Source organism: Silene latifolia, chromosome Y, assembly GCF_048544455.1.
Source record: "Silene latifolia isolate original U9 population chromosome Y, ASM4854445v1, whole genome shotgun sequence".
Taxonomy (NCBI): Eukaryota; Viridiplantae; Streptophyta; class Magnoliopsida; order Caryophyllales; family Caryophyllaceae; genus Silene; species Silene latifolia.
Genome location: NC_133538.1, coordinates 190458212 through 190475836, shown reverse-complemented (window position 1 = coordinate 190475836; position 17625 = coordinate 190458212). Strand labels below are relative to the sequence as shown.

Genomic DNA, 17625 nt, shown 5'->3' with positions numbered 1-17625 from the left:
ACAACGGGCATGTCCCGAGTACCTATTTGTGAGGTGTGGTGTCGTGGGCGTGTCCCTGACACTAGTGTGGTTGTGGATACGGCTGGGCATGTCTCGGTACTGGCGTGGTATTGTATATTCATGAGTTATACATTTCATTTGCATATTGCATATTTACAAATTGTGTCGTGTGTCATGTTTATTTATTAAAACTAACGTGTTTGGGTTGTGTGTAAATTGTCACCTATTTTCGAGGTGGCCTGTTTCGATCCATATATCTGATGATATGGGAAGCAGGTTGAATACAGGTTGTTTTGGTGTCGCGTAGGAGACGGGACGAGCCTTGGACTTGGAGCCGAGTGTCACTTCATTAGAAGAGTATAGTAGTCATGAGTTGTAACATTTCTTTTATTTATTCATCCATGGTTATGTAATCCACTAAATACTTTAATTGTATTAAATTTTTCTTAATTGCAACTCCGATTCACCGCCTTGGGAAACCGAGATGGTAACATCCTCTCATTACGTTGGCCTTATAAGAAGGGGGTGCTAGAACCTGGGAGTCCAAGATCAAACGCGCATGCAGGAATTCTAAGCTGGGACACACACCTCTTGGAACTTGGCAGAAGAGGAAAGGTAGTTTGCTGAGGCCTTCCCCACTAAGCCTGACTTTAGCATTATCAATGAGCTGATGGCGGAGGAGGAAGGAGAAGCTCCTGCTAGGGATGAGGATGTTCGTGCTGAGGAGGTGGTGCAGGTTGAGGACGACGTGCTTGATTCTCCATCTACTCCTACTTTTGCAGTGCCTGTTCAAGATCAGGTGGATTAGACGGCGAGGTGCCTTTGGGTTGTTAATTTTTAGCTTGTTTGAATTTTATCCTTTGCCTTGACTGGCCTTTGTTTTAAACAATGTGTTTGGATTCGGTATTTGCCCCCTGTGGGGGCGAATTTACTTATGTTATCTTAATTCAGTTTCGTACTTACTGTGCTTGCTTTCTGCTTTGTCATGCATGCATTTGTTTGATCGTCAGCTTAATGTACAGTTATGTTGGGGGTGACTATGTTGGTGCTGGAGTCTGTTGTCCTGGCGGTATGCTGGGTTCCTATTCGACCATGCGCATGATGTACTTCCTGCAGGAGTAACATTTTGCTAGTCCTTTTTATATCAAACTGCTGGGGATTAGTTATCAACTCAAAAGGTTCCTTAAAATTCCTAAAAGGAAAAAATAAATGCCATAAAAGGGAGTTTGATTATAAAGGAAATAGTTTCAGAAGCGAAAAATCGTGCTTCTGAACCAAGTGGTGTTAGTCTAGTGGTATCCGGGTTAAACCTTGAAGCTTGCAGAAATGCAGGAGTTGAGAGGTCCCGGGTTCGACTACTAGTTGGGGCGATGATCACTTGGCCACTGCAACCCCCGAAGAAGGTGGCTTACATGGTCCATGTGGTGGTGCGGGAATGCATGGGCCCGGGGGGATTCAACCTCTTCGTCATCAAAAAAAGAATAACCGTGCTTCTGAGGTAGTACAATCAAATTCAAAAGGAAAACAACATTTAATCTGGGCCCTTTTACAAAAATAAAAATCCAAATATGTGACTCCCTTCTTTTATTCCCTTAGTGTTACCTGCTGAGAAAACACAGTAGGATAAAAAGAATAAGAAACTAAGTATTCGAAAAGAATTTTAAGAGTACGATTTAAGTTCTCACCCCCTTAGCAGTACCTGATAGATCCAAGGTGGCTAGCACGTAAGTTCTGAACGAGGTACCTTGTCAGGTGAACGGTGTTCTGCTAGAGTTAGGCTGAAAAAGCAATAATGTGATACCCGTTCAGGTGAATAAATTAAAGATTAGTGCCATAACGTAAAGATTTGGGTTACCACTTCTTCTGTCGTACTTACTAAAACTAGGACCACTGTTCCAGCAGGGTGGTTCTGGGTGTTGTACCCCCTCAGGTGAACATTGTTTTATGATGGTGAAAAAATCATAATAAATTAGCTTAAGTACCTGCTGGAGGGGAACTTAGGGTCCAGTAGATGGAACCTAAATGTAATACCTTTTCAAGTGAATAATATTCCACGGCTTATGTATAAGTTGTCCCTCCATGGTCATGACATTGTATGCTCCATTATCCACCATGCTTTCTATTTGGTAAGGTCCTTCCCAGTTGTAAATAAATTTCCCTGCTCGTTGGTTCCTAATGTTTTGGAAAACTTTCCTAAGTACCAGGTCTCAAACTTGGAAGGTTCTAACCTTTACGTTCCGGTTATAACTCTTAGCAGCAGTCTCCTTGTAGGCAACTACTATGATCTGGCCGCACGTTCTTAGTTCGTCTACAGTATCCAGATTGCTGGCCATTTCCACTTGATTTCTATCCTCCGTGATGAAACCATACCTTTGTGTTGATACTCGTACCTCAGAAGGGACCTATGCATCCCGTAATTGGTCCTGAGGAGGTTGTAAAATGTTTTACAACCTTTCAGAAGATCTGGATATGAATTTGTTCATGGCAGTATTCCTGCCTGTCAATTTCTGAATGTCCTTAGCAGACATGAGTGACTGTAACTCCATTATAGCTTTAATCTATTCAGGACTGGCCTCTATGCCTATTTTTGTCACCATGTAGCGTAGGAACTTCCCTACAGAAACTCCAAAGTGGAATTTTGCAGGGTTGAACTTCATGTTGAACTTTTCCAAAATTTGAAATGCCACCTCCAGGTGCTTCACATGATCTTACGCATTCTTGGATTTCCCCAGCATGTCATCGATGTAGACTTCCATAGTGTCCCCAATCTACTCTTTAAACATCATGTTGACCAGGTGTTGGTATGTTGTTTCCGCATTCGTTAGACCGAATGGCATGGCAGTATAACAATATATACCTTAGTCAGTAATAAATATAGTACTCTACTGGTCAGCAGCGTGCATCTTTATCTGAAGAATCCATTGGAAGTATCCATGAACGTCGGCATTTCGTACCTTGCTGTTGCATCTACCATGGCGTCAATGTGTGGAAGAGGGAATGGGTCTTTAGGGCAAACTTTGTTCGGGTCAGTGTAATCTACACAAACTCTCCACTTGTCATTCTTCTTCTGTACGACTACCAAATTTGCCAGCCATTCAGGGTAAGTTAATTCTTTTATCATGCCCATGTCCAAGAGTTTGTCTACCTCTTCATTAATGATTGCATTTCTCTCTGGTGCAAATACTTGTCGTTTTTGGTGCACTGGTTTAAAAGATGTGTCAATATTGAGCCTATCAGTAATAATGTAACACCCACTCTTTTTGTGTAATGGCTTTAAAATATTTTAAATTGATTAATTTAATTAATTATATTTTTAAGCGTAATTTTTATAAAATTTTATTTTAAGGCTTAATTTATATAAAAATATATATTTTTAGTTGGAGAGTAATAATAGCGATAATAATAATAATTCTCGTCTTAAGTTATAGTAGAATTGAGACGTATTTCCATCTAGCAAAAGACCGTCACATTACTCTTCTGGGACTAGTTTAATTCGGTCCAACTGTAACACCCCCATACACCAAGTGCCTTACCAGGACCACCTAATGCATGGGAATGCTACCATCTCGGTTACCCAAGGCAATGCATATCAAATAGACAATAAAGAAACATACTTTATTAAAAACGTTTAAAGTGATACAAGTCCAAAAACCAAAACTGATAAGTAAATATAACTGTTTCTCAAAACTGTAAAACCAACTGAAACAACAGCGGAAGACTTCTAAACAGCTCGTGGCGACTCAACCCAGCTATCCCATGCGCATCAACTCATACTTGCTCAATAACTGCTCACCCTCCCCGAATAGATCACCACAGTTTTCAAAACATTTAAATGGGGTCAGTACTGACTACACAAACAATACAAAAAAAGCAGTACAACAATGCAATCCAACCAAACCAATCTCCATCATATCACCACACACCTGACTACACACTAAAGTGTGTAGTCCTGCCAGAATACTCATCGCAACAAGTATTCCACACCGCCAGTGGGGGACCGCAGCCGTTCCCATCCGAGCGATAACCCCTTCTCTGTGGCGGTTCCGCATAAGGCAAATCAAGGGCGTGAAGCCATTCCTGCAAGTGACTCCACTCAGCCGAGAACGCACGTCACAAACCACAGACAGTTATACAACAACCACATTATACTATCAATAATCACCAACTCCAAATCCAATACCGATATGATATACAACAACAACAACAACAACAATCAATTATCAACAATGCCATGTAAACAATACTGAGTAGGGAAACCCTCCCTGGAAAAGCAATCACCAAGATCGTCACAATCAGCTAATCATAATCGTTCTTCAACAAAATCACCTCCTATAAACACACAATCATATAATCACAATCAAACATCAACAATACTCCCCAAAACCCCCAATTTACCCAATTGGGGTTTCAACTAAAATGAATGAAACGATATAAAAATCATACTAGAAGCTTACCCACAATGCGACGGTCTCAACGGCGTAAAGAACTCAACGATCTGACGACTCTAGCCCTTAGGATTTGATAGCAATGCGAAAGAGGAGAGTAACGTAACTTGTTTTTATTTCTCATGAAACTTAGAATAGGGTAAAATGACAAGAAACTGACGAAAGATGCTTTTATATCCCTCTCGCGTTACGATCAAAACTCGGCAAAATAACCCGTAAGACTCACTTACTCGATCGAGTAAGTGACTTATTTGATCAAGTGCCCCCTACTCGATCGAATGTCACACGTACTCGATCGAGTACCCAATAGGCAGACTATTATTTTGCATAAAAACATACTTACTCGACAGAGTAAGCCCCACTCGATAGAGTACCCATAGACATTGAAAACCGTAGTATTACACCAACCACAAGTCGATAACTCACCACCTACCCTCATTATCTTATTCTCTCCACTCACAACCTATTACTATCTCTCCTTACATTTTGGAAAAACAAAAAAAAAATATAATCAATTCCCTGCTTCTTCCCTGTGAACGACCAAAAGCCAAGCCCCATGAACACAATTTTCTTTCAAACTTAAAAATTAAGATTTCTACTTCTTTTCTCGACCAATTCCCATAATTCTTGCGCCAAATTCTTCCCCTTTCCTTCCTCCATCATTCTAGGTAATAAAGTTGCAGTCTTGTAAGATTTTCGTTTGACCCATCTTATAAATGTCACGGTTTTAGCTGCAAAACCGAGTCCTTTTCGTGTGCTAGGTGAAGAACTTGAAGACCCGGATGGAGATTCTTGCATTGTGGACGACACACTCGAGGATTGAAGAGCATTTAGGGTAACGGTGATGGGATTACTTGACATTATGTTGGAATTTATATGTATTTACATGTGTTCTTACTTTTTATAAAACAAAGTTTTTGTCTTGACTGAGTTCATGTGGTGTCCTTTGAGACGGTTTTATTCGTGTTTTACTTATCCATTTTGAGAAAAGTTGGTACCTTTGGATTCTTCGTGAAGTGGGTAATTATGTTGGGTAATTTGTTTGGATGAATACTATCATTTTCATGCTTAAAATTTCGTCTTAAGACGGATGCAAAACTGGACATAAAACCGTGAAACAGGGGCTGTGTTATGGCATTTTTGGACGCGATTTGTGGGTAGAAATGGTTGTTCGAGTCAATTTGATTGCTCATGTCTTGTGTGCATATACATAAATGAATATAGTCTTTTTTAGATGAATTCCGCCTTGTAACATGCTTAAAAACTTGACTTAAGATGGCCTCATAAGTTGCTAGAAAAAAACCATGTTTGTGGACTGTTTTTGAGTCGATTCCACGGATAATTTGAGCCAATAGTTGCTTTTTGTCTCATATGTATATCAAAGTATGTAATGGGTTGGTTGTATGTGAGAAATTTCACCCTTTTCATGCTTAAAATTTCGTCTTAAGACGGTCACAAATGAACTTTTTAAATCGTGAAAATGAACCTTGTGGGGCTGTTTTCGTGGGCTGTTTTGACGGGTTTCTTTATGCTATATTGAACCATTTTTTTTTGCTATTGTCTCAAGTACATGTACATGTTTGTAATGGGTCTTTTGTACGGGTGAAATTCGTCTCGGTTTGGCCTAGAAAATCGTCCCAAGACGGCTGGACAGAAGGGGGATTTCTGGGTTTTGAATGCATGATGCGTGTCTGTGTTATTGCTCGTGAGTATTGCATACTGCTTGCTGCATTTTATTTTTGTGCAGGGGCTGCTAGGCCACGGCCTGGGCAATGGGCAGAGGTGAATAGGGCGGTTGGGCAGCACGGCTTTAATCCGTGTGTGTCCAGCTTGTCTTTTTGTGCAGCCCGTGACCGTCTTTCCTCTTTTGTTCTATGCCTTCTCATATCCTATGTTAAGCTTTGAACATGCCTTGTAGTTGTTGGGTCACTCGTATATTACGGCATATGCCTATGAATGACTCACATGTGATTATTTACGTTTCATCTCATGTTTTACATAATAGAATTGTTCATTCCCGCTTGTTTTCATTTTGTTCAAATAGTTTAGTTATATGAAATAAAATGGTGGTCCTCATTATAAAAGTATGAAATGACGTGGAATACTCCATTTTCGAGTTATTACTTGCTCTTTTTCATTTATTTATCACGCCTCAAGTACGTATGATTTATTCTACTTGTTTTTTTTAATTCGGTCATATCCAGGTAAATTTATCATTTTGCTATACCTTTTGCTTGACTTACATTTACGCCCTACTTGTGTTGTTTTGGCGAGTACGGGTTTGGCCTACTTGTGCTGTTCTAGCAAGTACGGTTTTTGGCCACTTGTGCTGTTCTGGCAAGTGAGTTTTATCTTAGTCTTTCCACCACTTTTGTGCTGTTCTGGCGATTGGGGTACTCGATTTCCATTCTGTTATCGAGTCTAGGATACTGGCTGTTCTGCCGTATGTCGAATAGAAATTATTCATTCCGAGAGTATGGCCAGGTTTAGACTAGGACGTATGTTTTGGTAAGATTTTACCGACTAAAGATTTGTGAGGTAATGCGGCTATTTCAATTAAAATATGGTATTAAAGACTTGAGTAGATTAGTAGTACGAACATAACGAGAACGAAAGTAAACAACTAGTACGAAAGAAAAAGCAAACGAAAAAGAAAGAGAGACAAATGACACAAGCAAAATGGTGACGCGGGAAATCCAAAATGTGGGAAAAACCGTGGGGGGAATGGTATCCCGCCAATGATCCACTACTAGTAATAGATTTCGAGGTAAACCTAGCTGGAACAATCAGGAAGAACAACAGTAATCTCCAAATGACTAAGTACAAATGATACGAACGGTCTATATGTTTCTAAGTGTGAAAATTATTATTTGTTGCTGGTGATGAATGTTGTTTCTTCAAGTGAAGTGAATGATGAATGAGAGGTCCTTGAATCTCGTGTTTGTTGCCCTTTTATACCCTTCCTTGAATTGTTGCACATGTCTCTATATTCGCTCAACCATACGCTTCACTTCCTATGAAATAGGGAGTGGTTGCTGACTTTGTTAAAGCTCCTGCTGATAACTGCAATGTTCCTGCTGACCATTTCAACGTTCCTGCTGACTGTTCGTTATTTAGCTCAATCGTGGCCTTCGCATTACTGCCGGTGAGTGTTTTCGGGCATTCACTGCCAGTCCCAAATCCGATAAAGAAGGAGGGTTGCGGTAGGTCTGTGGCAGCCAGCATAAAAACTTGATCACATTTTATGGACATGAATTGGAATTTGAACATCGTTGGGGCGTCTCCTCAGAAGCGGCGCGCTTCACTTATTAGACCCGGGTGTAGTGAAAAGTATGTGAGGGTTGCTAGGTCATCGCCTGGAAGCGACGCGCTATCTTTACATCTGGGGTTGGTGTCAAATAGGCAAGGGTGCGCTACATCTTCTAGACCCGGGTGTATTGAAAAATATGCAAGGGTTGTTAGGTCGTCGCCCAAAAGCGGCGCGCCCCCTCGAAGTATGTATATGGTGTGAAATAGGTTTGGATCTAGGAAGCATGGTCAAGAGCGGGTAAAGGAATCCGGACATGACTTTAGGAAGGGTAGTAGGTTACATTTTGGTACTTGGAATGTTGGCTCTTTGACAGGGAGATTAGCTGAGGTAGGGGAGGTTATGAAAAGGAGGAGAGTGCATATAATGTTTCTACAAGAGACAAAGTGGGTCGGAGATAAAGCAAGGGTGATAGCGCCTTAGGGTTATAAGCTTTGGTACATGGGTAAAGACAAAAGTCGTAATGGAGTGGGTATTGTCATTGATAAAGATTACATCGATGATGTGGTTGAAGTATCGAGAAAGAGTGATAGCATGAGCATTAAGCTTGTAGTCAGGGATGAGGTGGTGACTGTTATAAGTGCTTACGCACCTCAAGTAGGTTTGGATGCTTCTATTCGACGAGCCTTCTTGGAAGATTTGGAAGAGGTTGTAGAACGAGTCCCTATTGGAGAGAAATTGATCATTGGTGGTAACCTCAATAGGCCTGTGGGTACTAGTCGAGTTGGCTTCGAGAACATTCATGGGGGTTTTGGGTTCGGGGAGAGAAATGAAGCAGGAAGTGACATATTAGATTTTGCTTTGGCATATGACTTGGGTGTAATGAACACTTGGTTTGAGAAAAGACATTCTCATTTGGTGACTTATAGAAGTGGAGGAAATTCTAGTCAAATTGACTTCCTTTTGGTAAGGAATGTGTGGACGAAACAGTACACCGATTGCAAGGTCATACCCGGGGAAAGTGCCGCAACACAACATAGACTAGTGGTGCTTGATTTTCGGGGTAAGAGAGACTTGAGGAAGAGAAAGATAATCGGTGAAGCACGGATCAAGTGGTGGAAGCTACAAGGGGGAAACCAACAAGCATTTTTGGATAAGGTTGGAAGTAGCGATATATGGTCGGATTGCGAGGAGAAAGATAATAATGCAACGTGGGATAAATTGGAGCATGTTGTAAAGGATTTGGCGAGGGAGGTGTTAGGGGAATCTAAATGGAATAGACCATCAAGTAAGGACACATCTTGGTGGAACGATGTGGTAAGACAAGCGATAAAGACTAAACGTGAATGCTATAAGGTTTTGGGGAAATGCATGAGTGATGAGAACTTTGAAGAGTACAAGGAGGCTAGACGAGCCGCTAAAAAGGCCGTACGGGATGCGAGGGCAAAGGTTAACCAAGAAGTGTATGCCAGGTTGGAAACGAGAGAAGGAGAGAAGGATATATATAAACTGGCTCGCATAAGAGTCCGAAAGACGAGAGATATTGGGAGAGTTAGGTGTGTGAAAGATATGGACGACAAGGTTCTGGTTCAGGATATTGAAATAAAGGCTAGATGGAGTTCTAACTTTGATACTTTATTCAATGGACATCAGGAACAAGGTTTTGGGGATGTAGAGGTAACACCAAGCATGGTTAATCGGGAATTTGTGCGTAGAATACAAAAGAGTGAAGTTAGAAAGGCGTTAAGGAAGATGGGGTCAAAGAAAGCAGAGGGACCGGATGGTATACCCATAGAAGTTTGGAGGTGCTTTGGGGATAAAGGGATCGAATGGGTAACCATGCTCTTCAACAATATTTGGAGGAGCAACAAGATGCCATCGGCTTGGAAGATAAGCACTCTTGTCCCTTTGTACAACAACAAAGGTGATGTTCAAGAGGGATCCAATTATCGGGGAATCAAACTTATGAGTCATACGATGAAGTTATGGGAGCGGGTAATCGAGCAAAGGCTTAGGATATGTGTAGACATCTCGGATAACCAATTTGGATTTATGCCCAGGAGATCGACTATGGATGCGATTTTTATCATGAGACAGTTGATGGAACACAATCGGGACAAGAAGAAGGACTTGCATATGGTTTTTATTGACTTGGAAAAGGCATATGATAGGGTACCAAGAGAAATACTTTGGTGGGCTTTGGCGAGAAAGGGTGTGTCGCGAAAATATATTGACCTCATAAAGGACATGTATGAGGGGGCTAGTACTAGTGTTCGCACTAATGTTGGGAGAACGGAAGAATTTCCCATTACCATCGGGGTGCATCAAGGTTCCGCACTTAGTCCTTTTCTCTTTGCTATAGTTATGGATGAGTTGACAAGGGATATTCAGGATGACATCCCTTGGTGTATGATGTTTGCTGATGATATTGTGTTGATTGATGAGACAAAAGAGAGGGTGGAGAGAAAGTTGGAATTGTGGAGGCAGACTTTAGAGACTCGTGGGTTTAGGCTGAGCAGGAGTAAGATTGATTATTTGAGGTGTCAGTTCACTAAGGTGGCGGGGTTGAGATCGACAGAGGCGGGGAGTATTATTTTCGATGGGAATGTTGTTGAGGGGTCTGATTTCTTCAGATATCTAGGATCTATTATTCAAAAAGATGGGGAGTTAGACGGAGATGTGACTCACAGAATTAAAGCGGGATGGTTGAAATGGAAGAGTGCTTCAGGGTTTCTATGCGATAAAGATATGCCCCAAATATTAAAGGAAAAATTGTATCGCACGGCAATTAGGCCTGTCTTACTTTACGGTTCCGAGTGTTGGGTCGTGAAACATTGTCACATTCAAAAGATGAGTGTGGCGGATATGCGCATGTTGAGGTGGATGTGCGGACATACAAGGAAAGATCGGTTAAGGAATGAGGTGATTAGAGAAAAGGTAAAAGTGGCGCCAATAGAGGACAAGATGATGGAAAACCGACTAAGATGGTTTGGCCATGTGAGAAGGAGACCTATGGACGCACCAGTTAGGAGGCTGAAGACTTGGAGAACAGAAAAGGTCCCTAGAGGTAGAGGAAGACCGAGACAGACATGGGTGGGAGTGATAGAGCACGATATGAGATTTCTGGGGCTTGAGGAGAGTATGGTGACGGAGAGGGCACAATGGAGGGAAATGATACATGTGGATTTTTAGTATTTGATGTTTTTTTTTTTTTGACATATTTAGTTTTTTTTTTATTTAATTTAAAGAAATTAAATTATTTATTCTTCTCTCCTTTATTACACTTTTTTACCAACCACTTTCTTATATATTTTACTTGGTTCATTCCGCATCCTTAATTCTATTTCGTTTTTAAAAATCGTTTTAATCTTTTCTCTCGATTTAAATTTTAAGTTTTTATAAAAGAAATCCGGAATTCGATTTTAAAACCCCTAAGTTTACCTTGACTTTCCATTACATTTTCGTTCTTCCTTTTTGTTTTTCATTTTCCCTTTTTTTATTCGCATTTTGAGGCATGCATTCACCTATGGACGGTTCGAAAGGATGATTCATGTCAACGGACCCCAAATCATTTTGGTATTAAAGCTCTGATGTTGTTGTTGTTGTTGTTGTTATGGCCTTCGCATTACTTGAATGTCCAGATTCATCCCCCCTTTTTCTTCCTGGTGTCTAGCAGTCTGCTGCCTTGTCATTGATCTGTGTGCCTCTATCTTACCCAATAGCGAGTTGCCACGTTATGATGAAAATGAGAGGGTATTTTTACCCATATAATTAACCCCAAGCAACTGCCAGGTTCTGTTCTTGCTCGATGGATTCTGGGAGTTGCTTCCCTCCCGGATGTTGCATGTAGTGGTGATGTCATAGCGTGACATCGGCCCACTTGCATTCTTATCCATTGAGACTGACCGTTGGAGGTCCAATTAATCATTTCCCCTTAATAACTTCCCACTTCCCCCACGTTTCCTTTCCCTCGATTCCCGCCCAACCTAACTTCCTCCCTTAACTCCCTTCTGCTAACCCCCTCTCTTAACTCCCTCTTTTAACTCCCTCTCTTTTTGCTATAAATACACCCCTCCCCCTCCCACTTCCCTTATTTACGTCTTTATTAACCTCTTTCTTAAAATCCTATTACTCTCCCTCTTCTATAAAATCTCCCTGTCCACCAGGTAACCTCTAACTTTTTACTCTCTCCCTAATTTTTTCGCCTTTGGGATTCTCGCAGACCACTATCTGTCTGATTCCAGCTTTGCTGACACACCCCTCGAGGAGGTGAGAGAGAGGTTTGGCCTTGGGCAGGAGATCGTGATTCATATTCCTCAGCCTGGGGAGGCGTCAGATGCCCATAATCCCGGTTGGGCGTGCCTGCACGAGTACCCTTTTACCCAGGGTTTGTCTTTTCCCTTTCCTCCTTTGGTGCAAAGGATCCTGCGCCACTATAGGTTGGCGATCTGCCAACTTGCGCCTCATGCATGGCGCATTCTGGTCTAGCTTTGTATCCTTGCTGGGGATCACGATCTGGGGATTGGTCTGGGTGACCTTTCCCTGCTCTATACTTTCAGGCCCTTCGTTGTCGGGCTTATTACCTTGAGATCTTGCGACCGCAGCAACCCTAGCGTTATCCTTCCTCCCAAAGTGAGGGATGAAGGCTGAAATACAAAATTCATCTTTGTTAAGATTGACTCTCTTACCCCCACCCCCGAGTACTTATTTGATAAGTGGGGGCCTCTAAAGGTAATTTTAGTTTCTGGGTGTCCGTTGTTTTTCTTTTACCTTAATGTTCTTACTGGTGTATTACTGCAGGTTTGAAGCAGCCAGTTCCCTTAAGAGATCATAGCGTGGTTTGCCATTTATTTGCTCTCCCTGTTGCAACTCGTTCTTACCCCAGTGTACTTTCTTCCACTGTTGGTGCATCTGCCTCCATGCCTCTTGACATTAGCGAAGGGGAGCAAGAGGAGGAAGAAGAGAGAGAAGATAAGGAAGAAGAGGAAGAGGAAGAATAGGAAGAGGAAGAAGAGGAAGAGGAAGTTAGTACCTCCAGCAGTCAGCAAGAACCCCCAGCTGCCGAATTCCAAATGTCCTCTGGTGAGGCTTTATTTTTCATGGGTGTTTGTTCTTGCTATATGGTCATTTTATGTTTATGTTCTAACTATGTTCCTGTACTAAGGAATACTTCTGTTTCCTCTCTTTCCCTGCTGGATAGAAAGAGGAAGCAGGTTGCTTCTGCCTCCTCCGGTCCTTCTCTCAGGAAGAGGCCATCGCTCCCTGCTGAAAAGGAGCCGGTTAGCATGCATGTTCCTATTTAGGTTGCTTATCTGGCTGCGGTGGCTCCTAGGCCACCCCTGCCTAATACCTCCACTGTAATCTGCCTTCCCAAGGGGTATGGCTCCAGTGGGGTACTTCTCTGGCCTCACATGGAACAGTTCCTGCTTCTGGCTGCTGTCCATTCTCTGGGAAATACTCCCCTCCATGCTATGCTAGATGAAGCTCCTGGGCGCGCCCTGCAGGTACCTTTTTTTTAATTCCCTTTACATTTTAGTGGTCTACTTTGTTCGTGCTGCTGACTGTTCCTTTGGCAGGTTTTGCGGAACAGCCTGTTCCTGCGCAGGGAGGTTGCCAGATTGATGGGGGAGGTGAACAACCTCAATTTCAACCTGGGGAAGGTGGAGGCAGATCTGCCGTTGGCTAGGTGGGAGAAGGTGACTGCCCAGAAGAAGTTGGCTGAGGAGAAGGCAGCTGCCCAAAAACAGCTGGATGCTGAGAGGAGGGTGGCAGAAGGGCGTATGGAAGAGGCTCACAAGGAGGTGGAGGTGTTGAAGCACCTGCTCTTGGACTCTTCATTGGTTTCCGCCTGGGAAACAAAGATCAAGTGCATCAAGGAGTTTAAGGCGGGTGAGCACTCCAACTGGGACCTTGCTGAGGAGGAACGGCTTTTCAATGATGTGTATCCAGTCAAGCCAGACTTCAGCCTCATCAACGACTTTCTAGGTGGTGATGATGGAGAGACCAGTGCTAGGACTGAACAACCTGCTGTCGCGTCAGTTGAGGAGGTCATGGAGGAAGCCCTCGTCGCCCAGGGAGGGGAAGGTCCATCTAGAGGAGAGGCTACTGTGGAGCCTAACATCCTTGTGGATGTTCCTACTGATGCCGCCCCAGATTCTGCTGTTGCTGCCTAGTTTAGGCATTCAAATTTTAATTTTTTATCTTGATGTTTTGTTGGGCACCTTGTGTGGTGGCCCATTGTAATCCAACTCTTTGGTGCCTGGTAGTTTTGGGCACCTCTTAGTACTTATGTTTTTGCCTCGTAGGAGGGGCAAAAATTCTTTGCTTTTCAAGTTCCCCCTGCTGAGGGGTGTTTATGAATTTTCATTTTGTTCCTTCTGTTGTTTTGCTAGCAATTCTTTTGTTCTTTCTATTTGTGCGTCGGCTTCTTACTTGTTGAGGTGTCTATGGTTGTTCAGGGAGCTTTCTGTCCATCAGGATGCTCGAATCCCTCTGTTTCGACCACGCGCACATTGGGTACTTCATGCAGGAGGAACATTCTGCTAGTTCCTATTCATCAGTTAGCCTACTAGGACATTGCCTTAATATTCAACTTACCATATCCACATTCAATCCAAAAACAACGATAAACTTAAAAATGGAAGCAATTTCATAAATCCAAAATAGTTTAGGGAGCACAAAGTGTGTTCCCCTAGAATTTTTACAACAACTTAAAAGAGGTAGAGTTCTATTTTGGCCTCTTGAAATACTAAGTACACTGCTTCCACATTTTGCTCCTTGTGACACCTGTGAAGTTGACACCAAGGGAAAATAAGAAAAAACCATTTTGACTCAAAGGATTTGAAAGATACGTTGTAAGTTGTCATTTCCTTAGTAGTACCTGCTGAATTCAGGAGACTTAGCACGTGCGTACTGAACGAAAGACCATGCCTGGTGACTTAGTTGTTCCTGCTATCAAAAGAGATGTTACTGTTAGACCAAAGCAGGTGGTACAGTCAGGCGGTACGAAAAAAATGATTAGTTCTTTGCGTATGTACCTTATGAGAGATTGAGTTGTGGCTCCAGCAAGTGGGTTCTGGGGTTGTTCCCCTTCAAGCGATAGCTACTTAATCAAATACACTTTTAGCAAGTTAGTTCGTGTTCTAACTTGCTAAGGTTTCTGGATTACTAAATGCTAGGATTTAAGGGTCCTGGGATGCACCTGTTCGAGGTGGAACTCTTGGGTCCTGCACCTGGAACCTTAGACATAATACTTTTTAATGTGAATGATGTTCTAAGATCTAGGGACAGCTTCCCCATTCATAGTCTCCAACTTGTATGCCCCATTGCCCACGATGCCTTCTATGCGGTAGGGACCTTCCCAGTTGTAGGCGAATTTACCTGCACTCTGATTCTTGGTGTTTTGGAATACCTTCTTGAGTACCAGGTCCCCTATCTGCAGTGTTCTCAGTCTTACGTTTTTGTTGTAACTCCTGGTTGCTGTCTGTTTGTAGGCTGCCATCCTGATTTGGGCGCTAGCTCTTAGCTCATCAATGGTATCCAGGCTGCTAGCCATTTCTACCTGGTTCCTCTCTTCGGTGGCATTGGCATATCGATGTGTCGGTATTTTCACCTCAGAGGGAATAACTGCCTCGGCCCCATATACTAGACTGAATGGTATTTGACCTGTTGCCACTTTGGGGGTGGTTCTATCAGACCACAGTACGAAGGGGAGCTCATCTGCCCAGTTGGCTCATATCTCCTCCAACCTTCTTTTGAGGTTGTTCATGACTATCTTGTTACTGGATTCTGCCTGACCGTTGGACTGTGGATTCCTAGGTGTAGACTTAAACAGCTTGATGTTCCACCTGGCGCAGTAGTCTTCCGTTCTGTTGGATATGAATTGTGACCCGTTGTCACATATGATTTCTGAAGGGATGACGTATCTGCTGACTATGTTCCTCTTGATGAAAGATATTACATGCTTCTCCAAAATTTGAGGGAAAGCTTCTGCCTCTATCCATTTAGAGAAGTAGTCCGTCATTGCCAGCATGTACGCCCTGTTTCCAGAAGCACGGGGTAATGGTCCCACAATGTCCATTACCCATTTCATAAAAGGTTAAGGCGAGATGATCGGATGCATATGTTCTGCTGGCTGCTGGCTGACAGGAGCGTGCCTTTGGCACGCTTCGCATTTCTTGACATAATCGATGGCGTCCTTCCTCATGGTAGGCCAGAAGTAACCCTGTCTTAGTGTCTTGTTGGACATGCTCCTACCCCCTGTGTGATTTCCACAATCACCACTATGGATATCACACATTACTGCTTGTGCCTCATGTATGCTCAAGCACCTCAGATAGGGTCCTCCCAAGGACTTCCTATATAGGATACCATCAATGAGTACGAATCTGGAGGATTTCATTTTGAAGTTCCTAGCGTCTTTCTGGTCAGGTGGTAATACCTCATCGCGTAGCCAACTAATGTAAGGCTTGCACCAATCATCAGTTTTTTCCTGGGGTGTGGTAGTACACAGTATCCCCGCTTCGTATGTCCACTGGGTGGTTGCAGCCTTACTGGCGTTCTGCTGTTCATTCTGGCGTACGACAGGTTTCATGACATGGATGAATGGTATAGAACCCACTACCCCTCGAGTGAAGGCTGCTCCCAGGGTGGCGAGAGCATCTGCTTCAACATTCTGGTCCCTTGGTATCTTCTGGATGTGGAAGGAGGCAAAGCGGAGTTTGAGCTCCTTCGCCACTTCCAGGTAGGCTACCATTTTAGGATCCCTAGCCGTATACACGTTATTCACGTGGTTAACAATCAGTTGGGAGTCACTATACACCTTGATGTGGTTGATTTGCATTTCTAAGGCTAATTGGAGTCCTAAGATTAGGGCCTCATATTCAGCCTCATTATTCGTTGCTTTGAACTCGCACCGTACTGCCTGTATTATCTGTTCCCCCTAAAGTGATTTCAGGACCAGCCCTACCCCTGCTCCCTTCGTGTTGAATGCCCCATCAACATGTAATTCCTATACCTGCTCCCCTTTAGCCTCACTTAGGGTCAAGATTTCACTGTCGTCTTGTTCTTGAAGGGTGGGACTAAAGTCTGACACAAAGTCAGCTAAGGCTTGGGACTTTATGGCTGTTCGGGGTTCAAATTTTAGGTCGTACCCACTTAGGTGGACAGACCACTTAACCATTCTCCCTGACAGTTCGGGTTTCCTCATTATGGTTCTCAGGGAGTAGTTGGTCACGACTGAAATTGTATGTGACTCAAAATAAGGACGCAATTTGTACGAAGCAGTTACAAGTGCTAAAACGAGTTTTTCTAGAGATGTGTACCTGGTCTCTGTAGGTAACAGAGACTTGCTTATATATTATACTGGTTTATGCATACCTTCGTGCTCTAATACCTGTACAGCGCTTACAGCCGCCTCTCTTACTGACAGATACAAGTACAGTGGTTCTCCCTGTGCTGGCTTGGAGAGAAGAGGATGGGTTCTTAGGTACCGCTTGAGTTCCCCAAACGCCTTTTCATGCTCCGTCGTCCATTCAAACTTCTGGCTCTTCCTTAGGATGTCATAGAACAGTCGGCAACTATCTGAGGACCTTGATATGAACCGGTTTAGGGCTGCTACCCGTCCTGTGAGCCTTTGTACGTCCTTTGGCTTATGAGGAGATTCTAACTGGAGGACTGCTTTGATTTGCTCCGTGCTGGCCTCTATCCCTCTTTGCGTCACCAAGTACTCTAGGAATTTCCCCGAGGAGACTCCAAAAGTGCATTTTAGGGGGTTCTGCTTCATATGGTATTTTCTGAGGATCGAGAAGGTATTTTCCAGGTGGGACATGTGTTCTCCTGCCTTCTCAGATTTGACTACCATATCGTCAATGTAGACTTCCATTGTTCTCCCTATCTCCTCCTTGAACATTCTGTTCACCAGGCGCTGATAGG

The 17625-nt window shown here is 43.1% G+C and overlaps 1 protein-coding gene across 1 annotated transcript; it reads right to left on the bottom strand.

Annotated features, from left to right (window-relative positions):
- Positions 1-15424: 15424 nt before the first annotated feature.
- LOC141629680 (uncharacterized) lies at positions 15425-15772 on the bottom strand. Its single transcript, XM_074442651.1, has one exon. The coding sequence runs from the start codon at positions 15770-15772 to the stop codon at positions 15425-15427; it is 348 nt and encodes a 115-aa protein (XP_074298752.1).
- Positions 15773-17625: the final 1853 nt, after the last annotated feature.

Bases quoted from the DNA above. Each gene is read 5' to 3' on its own strand.
- LOC141629680 (XM_074442651.1), bottom strand. From the start codon at position 15,772: ATGGACATTGTGGGACCATTACCCCGTGCTTCTGGAAACAGGGCGTAC.